This window comes from Alternaria triticimaculans (assembly GCF_023758025.1).
Source record: "Alternaria triticimaculans strain BMP 0046 chromosome Unknown scaffold_14, whole genome shotgun sequence".
NCBI lineage: Eukaryota > Fungi > Ascomycota > Dothideomycetes > Pleosporales > Pleosporaceae > Alternaria > Alternaria triticimaculans.
In genome coordinates, this window is record NW_026055971.1 from 76,029 (window position 1) to 96,255 (window position 20,227).

Consider the following 20,227-nt stretch of genomic DNA (forward strand, 5'->3'; position numbering starts at 1 on the left):
ATGACATCCTGCGACATGTAGTTCCGGGCGTGTAGGGGAACCTTTCAACGAATAGGATTCTAGCGTGCGTTTACGATCTTCAGCAGTAGGGCGGAGTGATGGATTGCCCAACATTCTTGCTTTGTCTGATTCGCAATGAGAAGCAAGAGACTGGAGTGGTAAGGTTTGAGACCAGTCTGGCATCCATGAGGGTATATCCAGTGTGTGTGAGTGGCGGATGGCGGCGAGTATTCGAGTTCCTAGCACTGGCAAAAGGTACTCAGCGACTCGCGTAAACAACGTTTCTACACTTTGTGTATAGTCGATGAAATCGTCAATGTCCGATTGCATAGAGCCGAGTAGAGATTTCAGAGCAAAGACCTTGTCTCTGGGGTTGCTCGCTAGACATTCCCTGCTCATGTACAGGCGATTCCACAGATTGAATTGTGGCGTCGAGTACTCTACTTGACTCGTCCACAATAATTCCAGAGGGCGTGGCAGAACACCACGTGTTGTCTTTCGTGTTGACCTAATTGCGTCAGGACCATTTGATGGACCTCCGTAGCAGAGGTGCCTTAAGATGTCCAGTGGTATGATTGCTGAACCGTAGACGACTTTGATATCATTTTTCTTGTACACTTCTTGAAGGACCCAGGTTCTCTTGAACCATGGCTCTTCGAACACTGTTTCAATCTGCTTAATAATAGCTTTGCTCGGTGGAGGTCGTGGCATTACGCCGTGGTCACGTTTCAGAAAATTGGCGACTTTCCCTGATTCATCCAGCAAGAGGCGACAGTCTGGGACCTGATCGCTGAGCATGACCATAATACCCAACGCGCGATTGTAAATTTCGTTCATTATACGGACCTGGCGAGATCTTTCCTGGAGGTCCGCCTGGTTTATGCAGACAGCATCAATCCAGACTGGTCGGTGTTTCTGTGCCGTGCGTAATCGACGAAGAGCAGCATGACAGTTGTTTCCCACATGTAATCTTTCTTGGCCATCATTGAAGTAGATTGTTGTTGTTTTCTGACTACTATCGCCCCAGGTGTAAGACACGGCTTCATATTTGAGCGAGGGGTCGGAGAGTTGTTCATGGCGTATCGTGCAGGCGATGGGGTCTAGCGCGTTTGGACTTGGATGCAGGATCAGGATGCGAATGGAGTCGCTCTCTTGTAATGGTCGGTATGGGTAAGAGGACATTTCCAAGGCACGGAAGCCTTACCGGTACTCATGAGCAAAGACAGCTGAGCGGTGGTACCTGCAGAGATTACTCGGGCAGGCAGCAGTTTCGCTTGCTGTGCATGGGTCGTTACTGTATGCAGCAGGTGGGGTATCATGCTGATTTCCAGCTAATCGTAGCTGAGTCTGGCATCAGCACCTGGAGAATCATCAGGAGCCGACAGGGAAAATCGCTATCTTCATGCGTGGAACTAGTGTTGTGTTCAAGAATGGCATCGAGCTCGGTGGTGGTCTTATTGCCGGCTGTCAGCGGAGCCAGACTAGGGTTGGAAGGACGAGTGCATGGCTTTGATCTTCGCGGCACCTTCACCCTGAAGAATCATTGCGTCAATTGAAATAGTTAGCGTCGCAAAGGAGCGCATGGCATCTGTCTTCAACTTGGCGCAGTGGTGATGTGCCATGGTTCACGCGAGGTGACAGACGCCGCCGCTGCATGGCAAATCGCGCTTTGCTGTTTAAGGGCTAGCTTCACAATCCCTGCTTCCGCGGCTCCTGCGTCATCGGCCATCACCAAATTTTGGGGCAGGCCCAACAGCGCGTGTGATCAACACTGACGAACATTACGAACACCCCGCGCAGCACTTCAGGTGTTACTCACTCGCATAGGAAACCCAATCTTTACTCGCATCTTTGTTTAAACCCAACCTTCACCCACTTGAAGAGCGTCCCAAAGCAAACATGGCGACGCACGAGCAGTACATACTGCACGTCACAGCGGGCGCAACCTACGACACATCAAAACACTCAGACGTCCTAGTCAACAGCGAAAAGCCCGTCGACATATCCTCCGACTTGATCGACGTGCGCGTACACATGCGCATCAAAGACTACCGCGGTACGCCTCCCCCTCCGGCCCCTCCATCACGCTGCCCCTCCAACGCTCCAGGCACTAACAAAGCCCAGGCCTACCAGAAGGCTCCCCAAAGACCTCACCCTACTTCTCCACACCCCAACATGCCTACGATCGCTACTCGATATCCTTCTCCTTCACACCCAAACAAGACATCGCCGGCGACAAGCTCGTCTTCGGAAACGACTTCGACCACCCGATTCGCGACCGGTTACCGCCGCTGTTCGACAAGGCGTTTGGGGTAGTCAGGTGGTGGATTGATCCGGGTCTAGACGGCGATGTCTACGCAGATGAGCCATACCTCTATGGCGCGCTGCTTTCCTCGATAAACGTCCTGCGCATTAGTAGCAAGAAGGACGCGGACAAGCCAGCCAAGAGCGACCTGGAAGGCGAGGCACAAACAGAAGGAGACGTGGAAGTGCCTGGCTCAGACGGCGAGGCCGTTGTATACGAAGAAGGCGCAGATGGTGACGGTGTGGAAGTCAGGAAGAGCAAACACGTGCCCGACAGAGCCAGCGCAAGACAAAAGTTCTTCCTCACGGAGCAGAACAGGAAGGACTTTCTGTTCGAGGCCGGCAGGGAATACAAGTGCGATTTCTTCAACCCGTATCTCGACTTCAATGAGTTTGCGCTGAAGATCGGGTATGGGTTGCCGACTATAAGTATGATTGGGCATTGGGATGGACAGCCGTTGCGGTAAGTACACTTTTCTTCATCTCCTGTATCCCCCGTTGTCATCATCACAACCACCGCAACCACCACCGCCACTTCCACATTTCATTGGACCTCGGGATACGGAGCTGACTTGATTGCATTCACTAATCAGACCGCACACCCTTAGATATGTGCTCAAGAACCGGGAAACCAACCAGGAGCTCTTTGTCGTGGTTATAGAACTACTGCCGACTGAGCAAGCGAAGAAAGAGGGCGCGGAAGATCCGAGAGAGAAGTTTGAGGAGGTTCATGGCGGGGGGAAGAAGGAGGATAAGAATAGTGACCTTGATTAGGGGATCGGGTCTTGGTATCCGCAGTTTGTTTGGTGATGGGGGGTTGATTGGGGATGGGGCATTGGATTGGGGGTAACAGCATGGCGTTTGGGGGGTATGGGTAATGTGGGATGGAATGGGTAATGTGGGATGGAATGGAATGGGATGGGATGGGGCTATTGTTAGGGATGACATAGAATCGCGCTCGATATGAGCAGCAAATGCAGCAGTCAATGTAACTTTGACGATACTTTCCACTCATGGCAATCTCCGTTCTCCCCCGCGGGGACACAACGTGGGCGCCGCCGGTAAAGAGAAGCTCGGACCTCCGAACTTCGGCGGCAGCTGCAGCAACACCAAAAATTCCCATCGCGAAAGTTGTCACTCCCGCATCACATCCCCAACATGGCCGCACGCACTTTGAGGATAGGTAAGACGCCCAATTGCATTCATACATGCCAAAAACATCTCAAGCTACCATCATCGACTAACACCCCTAGGCCTCATCCCCGGCGACGGCATCGGCCGCGAAGTCATCCCCGCCGGCCGCCGCATCCTCGAAGCCCTGCCCTCATCCTTCAACCTAAAATTCTCCTTCACGCACCACGAAGCCGGATGGTCCACCTTCCAAAAGACCGGCGCCGCCCTCCCCGACGACACCGTCTCAGCCCTAAAGTCCGACTGCGATGGCGCCTTGTTCGGAGCCGTCAGCTCGCCCACCGTGCAAACCAAGGGCTATTCGAGTCCGATTGTGGCGTTGAGGAAGAAGATGAAGCTTTATGCGAATGTAAGGCCGGTTAAGAGCGTTAGGGGAGGGTTGAAGGAGGTGGATATGGTGATTGTGAGGGAGAATACTGAGGATCTTTATGTTAAGGAGGAGAAGACGTATGCTGCGCCTGATGGAAGCAAGATTGCTGAAGCGATCAAGCGCATCTCCGAAACCGCGAGTTTCAATATTGCGGAAATGGCGGGCGATATCGCACTCCGCCGACAACGCGTCCGCGACGCTGGCGCAAAGTCTATTCACTCCAGCCCGCTCGTCACCATCACGCACAAGTCGAACGTTCTTTCGCAAACAGACGGCCTCTTCCGCGAGACCGCCCGCCGCGCGCTGCAGAACAGGAAGTATGGGGGTGTGAATGTGGAGGAACAGATTGTGGATTCAATGGTGTACAAGCTGTTTCGCCAACCACAGGACTACGACGTCATCGTTGCGCCCAACCTCTACGGCGACATCCTGTCCGACGGCGCCGCCGCACTCGTTGGATCGCTCGGTCTCGTCCCGTCTGCCAACGTGGGTAAGGACTTTGTTATCGGTGAACCGTGCCACGGTTCCGCACCCGACATCGAGGGCCAGGGCATTGCGAACCCGATCGCGACGATTAGGAGCACGGCGTTGATGTTGGAGTTTATTGGCGAGGAGGAGGCTGCGGCGAGGATTTATGAGGCTGTTGATGCGAATCTTGAGGAGGCGAGGCTGCTCAGCCCTGACATGGGCGGTAAGGCGAAGACGGAGGAGATTATCGAGGATATTTGCAAGAGGTTGTAGAAGGGTTGGTAGTAGTGTCTGTCGGAAGACCGCTTTATAGCGTAGCTGCGATGCAAGTAGTGCTGGCTGAACCGACCGTAGAAGCAGTGTGAGATGTGTTGTATGGACTTTGTGGAGAGAGATGATGTATATTTCAAGGACGATATCCCGTTCGTTCTACCAACTCCATCATCCTAGCGCCAGAGACCATCTCACGCGGTATCACACCCTCGTAAAAGCATCAACATCCACCCTCTGATAAAAGCTCACATGCCCAAACGTCTCCCAATACTGCGCCAGCCGATCATGGCTGATGAGGATGAGCTGGCTTGTCATGTAGTTATCTGCCCTTCAAGTTAGTATCCATTTTTCCTCGATCCAACCATCATGTCTTCTAAACTACCAACGGAAAAGAAAGCAAAAGATAACATACCATCTCTAAACCCCGTGGCAGCAATATGCCCCACGCTCCTCACGATCCTCGCTCCTTTAAAAATCTCCTCCTTCGCAACGCGGATCAAGCCATTCGGACCAATATCCGGTGCTATGAACGTGTATTCGCCGCGAGGAATGTTGGGGTCGCCGGTGAGTTTGACGGCTTCGATGCGGCCTTTGTATACACTCTCGTCTTCCTCCGACCTGTGTTTACTGTCGTTTGATGTTTCCCCTGAGGCGAAGATGTAGTTGTGGTAAGCAGACTGTAAAGTAGCAACACTATCCTCCAGATCATCCGCGTTCTCCATCGCCGGCCCACCAACCTCAACACCCCCATCAACAGACCCCTCCTCGTCAGCAGAAGAACCCACCGCATCCGTCGGCGCCGTCGTCCAACTCCCCCCACTACTAACACTCTCCTCGCGCTCCCTCGCCCGCATAGCCCACAGCGCGCGTTCAGGAAGCGGTTTCGCATCCCGCTCATCCGGCTGCATAATCGCCAGGAACTCGCAGCCGTGGCCAGCGTAGTCGCCGCACCAGATGCCCTGCCATGGTTTCTGGGGCGTGGGCGTGTAGCACGCTTCTGGTAGGGTTGCCCATGTCGTCACGTCCTCGCCGATACGCATGCCCATACCCAGGACGCGCGTGGAAAACTCCATCCAGCGGCGGATCCGGAATGTGGAGTCAGAGAGCTGGGAGAGCGTCGCGGGTTTCTGGCCGGGCTGCCGGTAGCCAGAGGGGGAGTGGTCGTTGCGCGTGCGGTCTGCGCTGGGGAGTGTGAGGGGCGGCCAGACGGGCGTGGCGTCTGTTGTTATAGCTGAGGGCCAGGGGCGGGTGAGCATGAGTTGGGAGAAGAGGGAGGCGGCTTGTTGTTGGCGGTCGCGGTAGAGAGACATGCGGATTTCTTTCTGGAGGCGATATCCTATATTCCCGACAGCTTCTTCGTAGGCATCGCGATTTAGGCGCACAATGGGCGCGTTGAGGTCGAGGCGCACGTTGGGGCTGAAGGTGTGGATTATGGCTTCGGGGTGCTGGTCCCAGGATAGAGCCACCGGTGATCGTCGTTCGGCAACGAGGGCATAGGCTTCGATTGCGTTGAGCCTGTGGTCGTAGCGCGCGATGAGGAGTTTGCCTGTGTGGGCTGTGTCGGCGAACCAGATCTTGCGGCGCGCGATGAACCAGTATGGGTGGTGTTCTTGGTATAGTTCTCGCCATGTGAGGCGCGCGGGTTTCGTGACGTTGGGTACTTCTGCTTCTACGAAGGCCTGCCAGAGCGTGTCTTGGAATGTGTGGGTGCGCAGGACTTTGCTGACCATGCCCACGGTGAGGAGGTCTGATAGGGTGAGGTAGCTGAGCACATGATGGAGTAGTTCTGAAGGGAGGTTCAGCAGCGGCGGGATGGGCGTTTGCGATGCAGGGCTTTCTATCTCGCGAATCCGTAGCTCCATGGTGTCGATTGATGGTGTTGAGCTCCTTGAAATTGTATGCAGCCTCTTATTAGGAATCGATCGACCGTTGAAGTACCTTAGCTGCGGTGGCGAAAAGCTTAAGTAGCAACCACGTCCGTCCCTCTTACCTCTCTTATGCAACCCGCACCGAAAGGAGGAGTAAATCAGTGAATCGTCTGCCCCAAGACCTTAATATAACGCCTCAATCGTCGGTCCTGCAGGGCGCTCTTCCACCCGATCCCACCGTCTCGGCAACGTTCCGTGGTGACACCTTCCCACCTTCGCCTAGCCTTAACAAGTCCGGGGTAGATTGGCGTGATCAAGCAGCGAATACGAGCGCTATGCAAGATCAAAGAAGATCAAAGCACTAACTCGCGTATCTTGGACGCGCTCAGTACCTGCTCTTTTAGGCGTTTGGTGTTTGATGTTGCTTTGCGGTGATGACGAGGTTGCGATATCGGAAGATGCGCTGCAAGGGTGAGGCGGCTCGGGAATGTCACGGGTGCGACGGCAGATGGGTGAGGAGGAGGTTGATGTACAATGTAGAGGTTTGCCGCTGACAAAGGGAGAGGAAGTGGGCGAATGCAAGGAGATAGGTGCTTGTCGTCGCCACGCAGGCGTGATAGGTGCGTATCGGTCACGATATCGCAGTACGTCACCGTCCGTGCGTGCGCTGCCGCATAGATGGCTTTTGTGGGGTACCTTGAACTTGACTTCTGCCACCACATTTTGAGGCAGACATCACATTTTTAGAGTACGCACGTCGCGACATCTTGCAGCGAGGAGGTATTTAGTGAGTATGGGGTGAGTCTCTGCGCTGACATAGAGTGACTTCACGACGACATACCACTATGCGCTCGGAGATGTGAGGATACAAATGACGGTTTGAGGCATACACCATCGTCGGGAAACATCATTCATTCAGGCGGATTTCAAGCCAAGCGACGACATCAACCACTACATACTTCCACCCACCAACCCCCCAAACCACCCCACCGCCTACAAGTCCTTGAACTTGCCCTTCCAGGCCGCCTTCCCCGGGCTCCTCTTCACCACGCCCACCGGCCCCTTCCCCATCTCCCCCTCCCTCCTCTTCTGCTCGAAAGCCGCCTTCCTCCTCCTCTCCCTCTCCTCCTTCTTCTCCGCCAACCCCACTACAGTCTTCTTCATGGCCGAAGCCCGATCTGCTTTGCGAAGCAAAGTCTCTTCAGCCGCCTTGTTCTTCTTCAGCTCTTCCTCGAGGAACTGACGGCGGCGGCGGAGCTCCACGAGTTGCTCTTGGATGCCCTCGGCGGACTCGTGGTGGGCGGTCTTGGCGGCGGCGGCGACGACGTTGGTCTTGGTAGCGTCGGCGGCGGCACGACGGCTCCTGACCTCGTCGAGGAGGCGGGCGTCGGCGGCTTCCTTGGCTCCGGCTCCGTACATGCGGATGGGCGGCGTTGCGTACATGATCGCGATTTGGCTTGGTCGCTGATGTAGTGTGGGTGTGTGGTGGTGGTGAAGTAGTAGTATGGTATGACTTGTGTTGAATTCTAGTCTTGAATATAGTATGATGGTGGTATGGTAGTGCTTGAAAAGTAATTGTGGATGTGAGATGGATAGAAAGAGCTAGGGAACAGAAGAGTTGGAGACGAAAGGACCTCTTATATAGTAAGGACTTCTTGGTTGGGACGACGTCTATTCTGCCGGCATTACAATAGCAAGGACTGCGAAAGTGAAGGTGAGCATGCAAATTTTCGCTGACGACTGGTTTCTATAGGGCACAATAGCAGTCGATACGTGGGAAAAGATGAGGCTGGGTGAGGTGAAAGGGCGTGTGGACCAATGACACCTCTTCGAATTGATTTGGAAGTGAGCGCGACTTTGGCTGCGGGCTTTCTACTGGCTGCGAACTTCAAAATATCGACCGCTAGATCAGTCTGCGCCACCGCAAGACGTTTCAGGTACCTCGAGTGCTATTGTCGACCCGATCACGTTGTTTTAATCGCGCACGTGTGTGCGCCGCGAACCATGTGAACAGCCAGCTCAAACATCGCGTGCTGGGACAAGAACCTTGGTTGGAGCGTGAACACGAGGATGGCATTCGCGTAAACGTCTCGGTCTGTGATAGCAATATGCTCCCTCAACCACCAAGCTCGAGACGCGACGATTCCGGCGTGACAGCAACGTCATCATCCATATCCCCACTCACTGCACACCTCCACGCGCTCCCCTCCGATCCGCCTCCCTTTCCTTCTCCCTTTCTTCCTGCCAGGCCCTGCTTGCCTGCAACCAATCCTCTGGATCCCCCGGCATCACCAAATCTCCATCAAAACCCTCCATCTTCTCCAAAGTGAAATCCGTCGTAGGCCGTTGCATCCACTCAGGAAGCGGTCCACTGGTTACGAAGTCCTCGACATCTTCTATGAACCAGGCTTCTGGGTAACTCAGGTCGGCTAGTGTATCTTCGTCCTTAGGCGGTTGCAGGAAGGGGTCGTCTTGTTGTGCTCCTGTGGGCTCTTCCTCAAAGGCGCGCTGCGTCATTGCAGCGAGATCCATTTTGCCGAAGTTGGGTGGTAGGTCGGGCATGAAGTCTGGGCGCCATTCGTTCCTGTCGGGGCTGTCGGGGCTGGAGGAGAAGAGGTAGTCGTTTACGTTACCGAAGTCGATGGGGTGGCTGTGAGAGGCGGGGATGGGAGTGTCGGAGAAGAGGTAGTCTAGTTCGTGGCCTTCGTTTTCATTTGACACCGCGAGAGCCGCAATCTCGTCGGTAGTTTCAGCTTGGCCTTGAGAAGCGTCCTTCGAGTTGGTACGCGCAGTCTCCTCGGCCTCCTTCCGCGCAACTTCCTCAACCTTTCTCAGCGCAACTTCCTCAGCTTCCACTCGCAATGCCGTCGCCAGTCTTCGCACACAGCCACCCATGTTGCTGTTCACATCCTCCCTGGTGATCTTCACTCCACCAAGCACAATAGGCTCATTGTCCTTGATCTGCTGTTGCAGCATGCGCGCCGCTGCTGGTTCGTAGTCTACACCACGGTTTGGTGCCACAGGCGACGCAGCTGCCAGGGTGGAAGACTTGTCTGGCGAGAGTGTGTGAGTGGTGGATGACATCCTGGGTGTGAGGGTGGATGCGGAAGTGTGCTTTGGCGCTGTGCTTGGGCTTGTAGCCGTCTGGGTCGACGCTGGATGTGTTTTGGCCGCATGGTTTGTCGTCGCACCTGATGATGGCAGCTGGACTCCAGCTTGCTGCTGTCTAGCATTTTGAACCTGCGGCGGAGCTTGCTGTTCCTGTTGGCGGTCCCCTCGCCCTCGACCCGTGGAGTGCGGTGTGGTCAGATCGTTACTACGATGGTCCGATTGCGCAGAGGCGACTGGCGGCAGTGTCTGACGCGGCGGTGTTGCATATTGCGCCAAATGGTGAGCAAATGAGGGGGCTGTTACAGATGCGATCGCAGTATGCTCCTGCGCCCTGCGCTGAGGAGAGAAGCTAGCAAGTTCCTGCTGTCGATGTGGTCCATTTGGAGGCAATCCGTTGTAGCCAAATGCAGGTTCTCCGGCTTGACGCTTTGCTGCTGGAGCGGGACTTGTTGATATGGCCAAGGGAGTGAGAGATTGTGTTGGCGAGTTGAGGAAGGTGTGTTGGGCTTGAAGTTGCGGGTAAGACACTGGATGAGCTGGTGAACTCGGTATACTGCCCGGGTTAACTGGCTGTTGAACTGGCTGCTGCTGTGGGGACTGATGCTGGAACTGCCTCGATACTGCATGTGCGTGGGTAGCCTGTTGCAACGGGGACATCTGCTGAGTCGGTGACGCGGATGGAACAAATGTCTGTGGCGCATATCCCTGCGGACTAGCATGACGGGCAGCTTCGACCGGAGTCCTCCGAGCAGGCAACGCCGCAGGAAGAGGAAATGGCGTCCCTGAGGGAGGAGGAACTGGCGACACAGCCATCCCCCCTCCCCCCTTCCTCCCCTGCAAACCCCCCAACAGCCTCAACACCCCATCCCACCTCTCCACCTCCCCCCCATACTCCCCCTTATACTTCTTATTCCAATCCCCCCACGTCTTATGCGCAACATGCAACTCCCCTTTCAACACCATCTCCTCAACCCGCGTCTTCCACGCCCGGATCTGCTTGCCAATAGCATGTTTCTTGTTCTTCTGTGTAAGCCCCTCGCGGCAACACTTGTGGTGACTCCCCTCAGGATGTAGGCACTTGTAAAGTCCATCAGGCCTCTTTGTACAGTTCGCGAGTGAGTCTTCGGTGGGATATTCGGGGACTTCGGCTTTGTCTAGGGGATGCACGCGACGGTCTGGTTTGGCGTCGCCCCATTGCCGTCTAATATCCAGAATCTCTGCGGGCGAATCCATTCCGGGGGTTTGTGTGATGGCGACGGGGGTAGGCGGCGATGTCGTGGCTGTTGACTTGCGTCTTACGTCGCGACAGCCATTCGTTTCCCAAGCGTGCAGCTTCTCGTACCAACGTGCTTTGGGGTGGGTTTGCTGCGCTTTGCACCAGGCTTCGATTGCGGGCTTGTTGTCGTTGTAGCGCTGCTCTTGCGATGTGGTGATGGAGTCGTTGCGGGCGCGCTTTGCTTGCGCTTCTTGCTCTTCGTCTTCTGACCGCGGGCGCTTCTGCGCTGGGTGAACCATGGGTGGTTGGATAGAGCTAGGCGTATACGGACTCAGTACAGGTGGTGTGCTCGTCGAGAACGCGATGTGAGGCGACGACGTATCGCTACTTGTCGGCGTTCTCGCGATCGGTGGAGGCATCGTGTACGTCTGGGCTCCTCGTGGAGTTGCGCTTTGTGATCGGTGGCTGGGTCGTAGATGCCGAGCGGATGGTTTCCCCGTGCTTGTGGGTAGTTGCCTGGGGCGAGGTGAAGAATAGTTAATCCGCTTTAGAAGCATTGTTCCTGCTCAATAGGAACCAATTGAACCTTGGAAGAGTGAATGGTCATGTGCATTTCACTGATGACGTAGTGCGACTCCAAAGTCAGAACTGTGGTTGAGCATGCGAGGTCCCTTAGTTCGACGAACTTCATAATTTGGAGAACCATGTTACGCGAGGGGACCACAACGAAGTCGGAATATGTTGTTACGATATTTACGGAAGCTGTTAAGGTAGACATGTATGTAGAGAATCAAAGATAGAGGCGAAGCAGGACGTATTGCAGGATACATGCACGAAAGGATGTATAGATGAGAGCAACGTGATTATATCGTAACCAGCAAAGCTACATATCCCTCCTCGCAAAGCCACGCGAACGACACCTGTCACTCCCAAACCCCAACTCCACTCCTCCTCCAACCCCCCATCAACCTACTCATCCTCCTCATCCCTCGCCCTCGCCCTCGCCTCCCTCTTCTCCCTCCTCCTCCTCGCCGCCTCATCCTTCCTCGCCTGCCTAACCTCATCCTCCTTCTGCTTAACCATGACGCCCATCCTCTCCAGACTCTGCTCATCCGTCAACTTCTCATACTTGACCTTAACCGCCTTAACCACCTCCTCCCCCGTCTTCCAATGCGGCCCCATAATCTTCTCCACAAACGTCCACTCTGGGTACTTGATCGATTTGTCGACGATATCCGCAATGGCCACCATCATGCTACCCGTGTTGATGTATTTGTGTGAAGCGGGAATGACGAACCAGGTGATGTGTTCATCGTCCGAGTCGACCCATTTCTGCAGCGCATGGGCAGGAGCCTTGATCTGGGAGGGGTCGATTTCGCGCTTGGTTTCTGCCCAGTCAAACTTGGTCATCGCACCGCCGACGTCGCGGTTCGTCGCGTTGTTGGCGAGCATGGCGGGGGCGACGTGGCGGACGTGTCGTGCGGCGAGCTGGTTGACTTCGTCGCGGCGCTCGCGGCCGGTTGGGACGTAGCGTGGTGTGGGGATTGAGCGCTGCTTTCTCATGGTGTCAAGGAACTTGTTCGCGTTATTGGTCGATGGCTTCAATGACGCGGCGGTGGCGATGGTGCGGAATCGTCGAGTGGCTTCGGTTTCTTTGCCGTTGTTCTTGTTCTCTGCCTCTTCATCGGCACTTCTGGCCTTCTTGGACAGCGGAGAGTCGTCAGAGTCGTCGGAGGCGTCGTCGTCGGTGGTAGCAGAATCGCGTTTGCGCTTCTGAGGAACAGCGATATGGCCTTCGTCGGGAGAAGAAATGGGTGAAGATATAGGCTGCGAAACTTGGTCAGCAGCGCTGATGGAAGCAAGCGCAGATTGACTCACGAGAGGCGGTGGGTTGAGGCCCCAGGTAGTCTCGTCCTCAAATAGATCATCTAGATCATCGTCGTTGCTGCTGTCGGAGGCGTTGGAATACCGGCGGCGAGGCGTCATTGGCGCGACTTCGTCCAGCGAAGTTGGGCGCGAACGCGGAGCATCCACACTGACGGCGGCGGTAGGTACGATGGGGGTAGATGACGACATTTCCGGAAGCTGCGGTGTGGTTATGTTGAAAGATAGATGGGCAATAAGGCTCCGATATAGTGCGTATGGATATTGCGATATCGTAGGCTGAACTGAGGAGATAAGAGTTGAGGAGACGGCGGTGATGAGAAGCAGACGTATAGGTTCAAACCAGGCTCAAGCTTTATTGAGTGGAAAAGACCGCTATTGTGGCGGACAAGTCTACGGTATCAGCGTGCGAAAGTGAATGCGACGGGCCGAGTTGTTCAGGAACAATAGCATTGGATGACGCAATGTCTGTGCAGTGACTGGATTATAGTGGAAGTGAAAGGAGGTCTTCGACCTAAGCACTGTCGCATCACAGCGCAACATAACGAGGACGCAAGGAGAATACATGTGAAGATGGTGAAATGTGTTGATATAGTAGTCTCAACCTGCCCGAGCGACGTGTTGAGGTGACGCCCCCTCCCCCAATGACAAAGACTTCAGATCGAAGTGACGTTTGCTACCAAACCATTCCTTCCCAATTGCGCTCTCCGATTAATAGTAAAATAACGCCGTCCTGCCTACCATGACGTATCCAATTGCACCATGCACTGCCGCCTCACTCCGGTACTCGCTGTTGGCGTGGAAACTTGTCGCAAGGTATGAGTTCGGTAGCGACGAATGGACTGTGTGGACGACAGCGACGTTGGAGATTTCTCTCGCTATGGTGAATTCACTGGATATGACGCCACGCATCTGCTCCAGCTGCGTCAACTGCTCCAGCTGCGTCGACTGCCTCGGGCTTGTGTGACCCCCTTGGTTTCGTGCGTCCGGCAACGACGGTTGGTATACTGGCGATGTAGAAGATTCTCCTTGTGATGCATCGGAGTATATCGGGACCGTCGGGGAATACAGTGGCCTCGACTGGGCGTATAGTGGCCATGTGGGAGGTAATCGCGGAGAGGGAGGAGAGTATCTTGGTGACGTGGGCGATTCTCCCAGCGATGCGTCGGAGTACATTGAGAACGTTGGAGAGTATGCTGGCGATGCGCTTCCAAAGTCTGCGAAAGTCGGGACTTGCAGCGACAAATTCGGATTGAAGTTCATGTCCAATGACGTCGCAATATCCTCGCCGTTTTCATCAGAAAAGTGTGTCGGTTCAGTCATGTCGTCAAAGGCGGGGAGACCTTCGACCGAAACTCCCATGGACGCGAAACAGAGGCGCTCAGCTTCTCTTGCTGCCGCATAAGGACCCAATTCTGATAGCCGACTCTCAGCGTCTTGGATTGCCTGCGCTTCCTGCATGGCTTGGATCTCATGGGCCGTCATTGGCGTGTACTGGTACATCGACTCCCGACACGAAGGGCATTTGTCGCGGGGTGAGCCCCAGGTCTCCGTCCACTGGATGATGCACTTGCGATGGAAGACGTGCGAACAGCTTTTGACGGCGACCATGTCATATGATGCGTCGTTGAAGTCCTCTTGGCAAACAACGCAGATACCGATGTCTGCGAACTTGGGGGCGCCTGGGAGAATGCGACAAGGCGCCAAATGGTCGCGATAGAACTCGGTGCGGGTAGGTAAAGCCATGATGCGGGTTGGTGGACGTGAGTCTTTTGGTATTGAGTGTAGTTGTAGGTAGTGAAGAGGAAGCAAGTTGGTGGACTGGGTCAGGGTCCGCTTGCGGAGAAACCAGGGTTGCCCGATTGGGTGACACTCGCCTTCACCGCAAGACGTAGTCGTGGTGTGGGGTTGACAATGCTTCAGCCATGAATAATAGGCGTATCCCGATTCATTTTCTTGGCCGCCAACAAGCAGGATGTTATTGGCGAGGCATCCGTTTCTCAGGCCGCTGGTTGGCCTAGTGTTTGGTCGCGAACCATGGATACGCACCATATATTCTCGCTCAGATCCCACAGACCCTCTGCGGAATTCCGTATAAAACGAGCCTTCAGCACACACTCCTTTCGAGATCAATACACCCCCTTTCAATCCGAAATCTAATTCGCCTTTCACGCCGCCGTTCACGCCGCCATCCAAGCCTCACTTGCAACTTCGCCGGTACTCAACATGGCCATCCCAACTCTCTACACATTTTACACTACCAGTCTCACTGCCTGCACACCGAAGAGAGGGTTCGCTCTACAGTGTCTTGATCCTGCTCTCTCGGACAACTGGGCAGAGGAGAAATGGGAAGCAATATATCTCATAGAACATTTGGTAAAGAGTACTGGCTTGACGGACATGCTTTACGAAGTCGTCGAGGAGCTGTTCGTGACATTTCGCAGTTTACGAGAAGATGCGACTGGAAGATTGTTAACAGGTCTTCCATGGGCCGACGTTTTCCAGCAAGCATTTCCTTTCTACAAAGTCCTACTACGTGGGGCCGCGCAATCTTCCGATACGAGCCAAAGGGGAAGGTCGCTCGAGGAAGAAATATTGTTGTATCCTGGCGGGCCAGGAGAATACATTGCAGTGCGCACGATCTTGAGGGCAATCGCGAAATCCAACAGGGAGAGAGGATGGGTCAATTCTGCTGTATTGGTTGTACTTGACCGATTTCGAAACTGGGAAGAGGAAGAGACGATGAGTATCGTCGAGGCTTATCGAGGGCTCGGATTCTTCGCGTTGGCAGACGAAGCGGTGAGGGGGCAGAAAGCGTGAGATAGGATGACTTCTGGGATGATGTATCCAGGATGATGTATCCAGGATGATGCGGGAAATGAGTTCTGGTTGAGGTCGGAGCCTTATGCGATCTGTTTGGGACCGTTGAGAACGTCGGCGGTTGACGTTGCGCTCCCAAAGTTAGCGAATCAATCCTGAGTATACCTACATTGGTTCAAGTCGACTAGTCGACTTCGCGCTGTAATGTTGAAAGCAATCGTGTGCTGAAACTTCTGTGCGCATTGTCTGAGCAAGACTTGAGACAGATGTCTCAGGAATGGAACGTGACTTTCTTCGCGAAGACATGGTCAAGCTAGCTGCGGGCTACAAGACAGCTTGTCAAGTAGCGCAGAAGACCGCTTCGACCGCATCTCAAGCATCATGGATGACAGCCGGTCAAGAGTAGCAAGCTGGCTAGGAGTACGAAGCTTATCGAACGTATCGAGCTTGTCGACGCGGTCGACCTCGACCTTAAGCATTATGGGCGATAGCCGTTCGCGAGTAGCAAGCTGGTTGAAATTACGAAGCTTATCAAACGTGTCGAGCTCATCGAGCCTATCGACGCAATCAACCTCAACCTCAACCACGTCCATCGCCGCTGTTCCTCGCGAGAAGATACCCTTCAACCATTCGGCCATTATTCGCGGTATACACAGCACCTTAGTCGAGAAGTCTTATCCGCAACAACCGAATGTCAGCCCCTCGGTTCTCGAAAGCATCGGCGGGAGGATAGTCGAACGTGTCCAGCACGAGATCGCCACAGTCGTGTCGACAGAGGGTTTTGATCCCGGAATCGACTGGAATCAGCGCGTTCTCAGGCCGATGATCGCGACATTCGAGATCGAAGAGGACCTCGGAGTGTGTCAGGGGGATGCAGAGTACGTGCTCCTGCTGGTTGCTGTACTGTCATTAGCGTACGAACTCTTGCTCCTAGCAGATAAGAGCAAGGCAAGCAAAACGCATGCATTCCTTGAACAAGTGTTCGACGAGTGCTTTGTAGGGCCAGAAATTTGCCGAACAGTTGGACTTCTACTCGACGCTGAACAGGAGCGGCTGGCTCGAATGAACGCCGAAATCAAGACAACGAAGGCGATCCAGGATATGCGGATGCTCCTGCCCGAAATCAACATGTGTATAACGGCGTGGGATGTGAGCATGCTCCGTAGCCTGCGAACCAACGATATTGCGAGTTATGTTCGACGACATTTGCGCATGTACGATGTGCTGGAGCCGGAGGTACGCATCTCTGGGTGGAGCGACGAGGCAGCCACCACGTTCTTTCGAGAAGCTAGGACATTCGCACCAGTGCGTTGTACTACCGAGGCCGCTCCCGCTGTACAAGTGAAGGTCTTCCTGGAGCGCGGTTGTTCGTTGCCAATATACTCCGTAACCTCCATCGCCTTCCGTGGGGATCGCGCGATAATACACACGTCGGAGGGTCTGAGTATGGAGCTCGAGGAAGGCTGTTCGATCTCTTCAATTACTGGGGTCTGTGACCGGATGCGCCTTGCGATGTGGGAGGGTTCCAAGGATGGCTTCATTGGTACGATATCCATTCCTCCGGGTTGCTCGTATCGCGCGGCCAACGTGGACTGCGTAGCCGAGGGGATAAGCAATTCGCTCCTGACGGTTATTGATACAGCGACTGCTACCTTTGAAGTAGATGGAGAAAATTATCGTATCAGGCCTGTGGACTTCGGTAGTAGTATCGTGGTGGAACATCGCTGTCAGTAAGGGGCGCTGCTCGCATGCGCGATGAGACACTTCTCACGTGCATGTCCGAGCGTTCGGTGTGGAGAAGGAGAAGAGAATAAATTATCGCATATAGAAAGACTCCGAATCGTAGACTATATCCATTGTTGATGACGCTGTCGTGCAAAGTGGTGATGCTGGTGTCGCGTTGAAGGAGGCCACATGCGCCATCGGCAGCTCGGCGGATTGAAGATGACTAAGATGCACTAAGCCAAACACGGCGATGACGCACCACCGAACTTCGCGATTGCGCACCACCAAGCGCAACTCGCGTTACGGTATCAGATCACTCTGGATCGCCACTCGGATACTAGCTAGTCGCAACCTGGGATACCTTACTTCTGCGATACCAAGTTTCTCTCGCGATGCGGCGCACCCAGCAATCCCAACAAGCTTCTTCTTTCGGTTCTCAGACACCCAGAGTTCAGCACAGGATATCCATTGCACGCGATACGCTGGAATGCGGTCGCATATTCAGAGCTACTACTACCCGCCCCGTTGAGAGCGGCTATAGACCATAATCAAAGCTATTAATTGTCATTCTAGATGTGGGTGGCCGGTGCGCTGAGATCTGAACTCTGGTTCACTCCCTTTTTTCCCACACCTCCAACTTTATTCATGCTAACTACGGAACATCGCTGGATGTTAAGGCCTACTTGACGAACCAAGTAGCCAATGCAGAGCCTGATGCAACTCAGCTGGTAGACTTGAATAGGTGACAACCATGGTTGAGAGAATTCGCCGCATTTCGAGGCGAAAATCTCATCACCGCACTGCCGTCGGATTTCGTATATAACATGCCGGATATCGTGCACACTTCAACTCTTCTGAAGATACAGTATCACCACTAGTACAACGACAGCTACCACTACTACAATTTCAACTACAGCTTCAATTACAACAACTTCAACTACTACCACCACTACAACAGTAAGTACTACTACTACCACAAACCCCTTTCACAGAGACGCTAACTATCAAGATGCTGTTCACGATTCTCATCACCAGAATCCTGGTCTGTCTTGTAACCTTCGCCAACGGCGCTCCCGTCAACGTCGATCCTCGGAAACCACCACCAACGCAGGGCCCCGGCGGATATGTCTCAGTGCCTTCGTATTCATCGGACAGCTGTGGCCTTGTCACCCCCACCGCCGAGACCTGGAGGCAGCACCTACCGAGCATCCAGGTATTTGCTGCCGCGCACTGGAGCGGCTATCTGAACAACCCGGGCTACAACTCATTCCCGCACTATCTTCGCGACAAGCTTGCGCCCAGTGTAGCGCCAAGTGCCTCCTATTGCGACACTGTTGGAGGATGCAGCTTCTCTTGCCAAGCTCTCAATCCCTCGCTATCGCAACACGATAGGCAGATGGCTTACTTCCTCTTCGAACAGATCGCCGGTGTGGACCACCTGTACAAGAGCCTCCGCGAAGGCTTACAGGAAGGTGCATTGTATGCGGATGGACAAGTGCCTTCACTTGTGGCGAGATACAGCGCTGCATCACGCATCTCGACGCAAATCCAACAGGAGAAGAACGATCACAAGAGGCAAGAGAAGCTCGGCATGGCCGCCGTCTCCGCTCTACTGATGATGGCTGGTGGGGCACTAGCTATCCCAGGTTTCATCGGTCTCGACAAGACTGCCGCGCCTTCGATGGTCAACATGGCCTCGTCTACTTACATCTCCGTCATCGGCACAATCAACAACGCTCGAGCTGACCCTGTGAAGCTTCCTGACAACGTCGAGGCGGTTATACGCTCATCCCTGAACGACTTCCGCCATCACAGTATGATCAGCATTGCCCATGAGTCGAAGCAGCTCATGGAAGGGGACAAGAACGACCATGGCCAAGATCTGCTCAGTTTGATGCAGGGTCAAGACTTCTTCAGACGAGATGGCAATATCCAAGAGGATATCATGAAGATGGCCGAGAGGGTCTTCAAACATGCCGTGATCAACGCATTGTGGCAATGGGAACGGCCCTTTATCGTTGACGCTGACGTATCAACAGGTGCCTGTGAGGTAGACTTTCGTGGACCGACCGAGAACCGAGTGTGCCTGCCGGAACGTCCGGATCACTCATACTGGATATACGCCTTGGATATCTCGCAGGAGAACGACCCTGGTAAAAACCACAAAGCGTTGATCCATGGCCCCACAGGATATCGAAACTTCTTCGAAGGACACAACTCCGACGTCTACGGAGCTACCTTGAAGGACGTCGTCCGCTCATCCCTTGCGGTTCACGAGCACAATCTGTATGACGCTCTACAAACTGCTGACTTCCAGACGGTCCAGTCGGCTCTACGACAGGCGATGAACGCGGGCAACGGCCAATTCAATCTCATGGGCGCCTACACGTTAGCGATCGCACGTAATCCACGCGGCGAAGCCATTTCCAGTGTATGGTCCACTCATGGTCGGAACTTCCCTTGCATGGTCGGCGAGTTCGGATGGAACGACAACACATACAATCCTTACCAGGACCAGACCTTCAACTTCCTGGTGCGGAGTGGTCTCATGTTCTCGGAAGATTGGGAGAACCTTTGCCACAACGAAGGCCATTGCAAAGGCGACAATGACGTCGATTGGCATTCCCGACTCGATGCTCTTCGCAAACCAGGTGATCCGCCGATTCCCGACAGCCTGAAGCACCCTTTCAAGAAGTGCAAGCAGAAGACCAAGCATGATTACGGTGACCCTTCCTCCGACTTCAATCCTCCTCGTGCGAGGGATCTGAGTGCTGAGTTCGCGAATGCGACGATGTCATGGGCCTAGTCTGTCGCGCGACCTATGGAAAAAGTGAACACCATGGAGCCCACGTTGACGTGAGATTGACTACTTTGCAGGCTTCCATCTTGATGTAGGCTGCAAAATTGTCCAATGTCCCCTTTGTATGGCGTGATGTTACTGGCGTGGTAGGAGAGGTGGATGTATCGGGAGATCACCGCGGGTACCTGGAGAAGTCA

At 54.3% G+C, this 20,227-nt stretch overlaps 7 protein-coding genes across 7 annotated transcripts; 3 read left to right on the forward strand and 4 right to left on the reverse strand.

Annotated features, from left to right (window-relative positions):
• Positions 1-1,899: 1,899 nt before the first annotated feature.
• J4E78_008228 (uncharacterized protein) lies at positions 1,900-3,078 on the forward strand (the record flags this gene model as incomplete). Its single annotated transcript, XM_049368830.1, has 3 exons — positions 1,900-2,056; positions 2,125-2,713; positions 2,913-3,078. The coding sequence occupies 3 exons, from the start codon at positions 1,900-1,902 to the stop codon at positions 3,076-3,078; spliced, it is 912 nt and encodes a 303-aa protein (XP_049219274.1).
• Positions 3,079-3,462: 384 nt separating this feature from the next.
• Positions 3,463-4,606, forward strand: LYS12 (homoisocitrate dehydrogenase; the record flags this gene model as incomplete). The annotated part of the gene is made up of 2 exons (XM_049368831.1): positions 3,463-3,487; positions 3,558-4,606. The coding sequence occupies 2 exons, from the start codon at positions 3,463-3,465 to the stop codon at positions 4,604-4,606; spliced, it is 1,074 nt and encodes a 357-aa protein (XP_049219275.1).
• Positions 4,607-4,807: 201 nt separating this feature from the next.
• Positions 4,808-6,468, reverse strand: J4E78_008230 (uncharacterized protein; the record flags this gene model as incomplete). The annotated part of the gene is made up of 2 exons (XM_049368832.1): positions 4,808-4,929; positions 5,019-6,468. The coding sequence occupies 2 exons, from the start codon at positions 6,466-6,468 to the stop codon at positions 4,808-4,810; spliced, it is 1,572 nt and encodes a 523-aa protein (XP_049219276.1).
• Positions 6,469-7,467: 999 nt separating this feature from the next.
• Positions 7,468-7,917, reverse strand: J4E78_008231 (uncharacterized protein; the record flags this gene model as incomplete). The annotated part of the gene is made up of 1 exon (XM_049368833.1): positions 7,468-7,917. The coding sequence occupies one exon, from the start codon at positions 7,915-7,917 to the stop codon at positions 7,468-7,470; it is 450 nt and encodes a 149-aa protein (XP_049219277.1).
• A 738-nt stretch (positions 7,918-8,655) lies between these two features.
• J4E78_008232 (uncharacterized protein) lies at positions 8,656-11,100 on the reverse strand (the record flags this gene model as incomplete). Its single annotated transcript, XM_049368834.1, has 1 exon — positions 8,656-11,100. The coding sequence occupies one exon, from the start codon at positions 11,098-11,100 to the stop codon at positions 8,656-8,658; it is 2,445 nt and encodes an 814-aa protein (XP_049219278.1).
• A 670-nt stretch (positions 11,101-11,770) lies between these two features.
• J4E78_008233 (uncharacterized protein) lies at positions 11,771-12,877 on the reverse strand (the record flags this gene model as incomplete). The annotated part of the gene is made up of 2 exons (XM_049368835.1): positions 11,771-12,836; positions 12,873-12,877. 2 exons carry the CDS (start codon positions 12,875-12,877, stop codon positions 11,771-11,773), a joined length of 1,071 nt encoding a protein of 356 aa, XP_049219279.1.
• Positions 12,878-18,239: 5,362 nt separating this feature from the next.
• J4E78_008234 (uncharacterized protein) lies at positions 18,240-20,036 on the forward strand (the record flags this gene model as incomplete). Its single annotated transcript, XM_049368836.1, has 1 exon — positions 18,240-20,036. One exon carries the CDS (start codon positions 18,240-18,242, stop codon positions 20,034-20,036), a length of 1,797 nt encoding a protein of 598 aa, XP_049219280.1.
• Between the last annotated feature and the right edge of the window lie 191 nt (positions 20,037-20,227).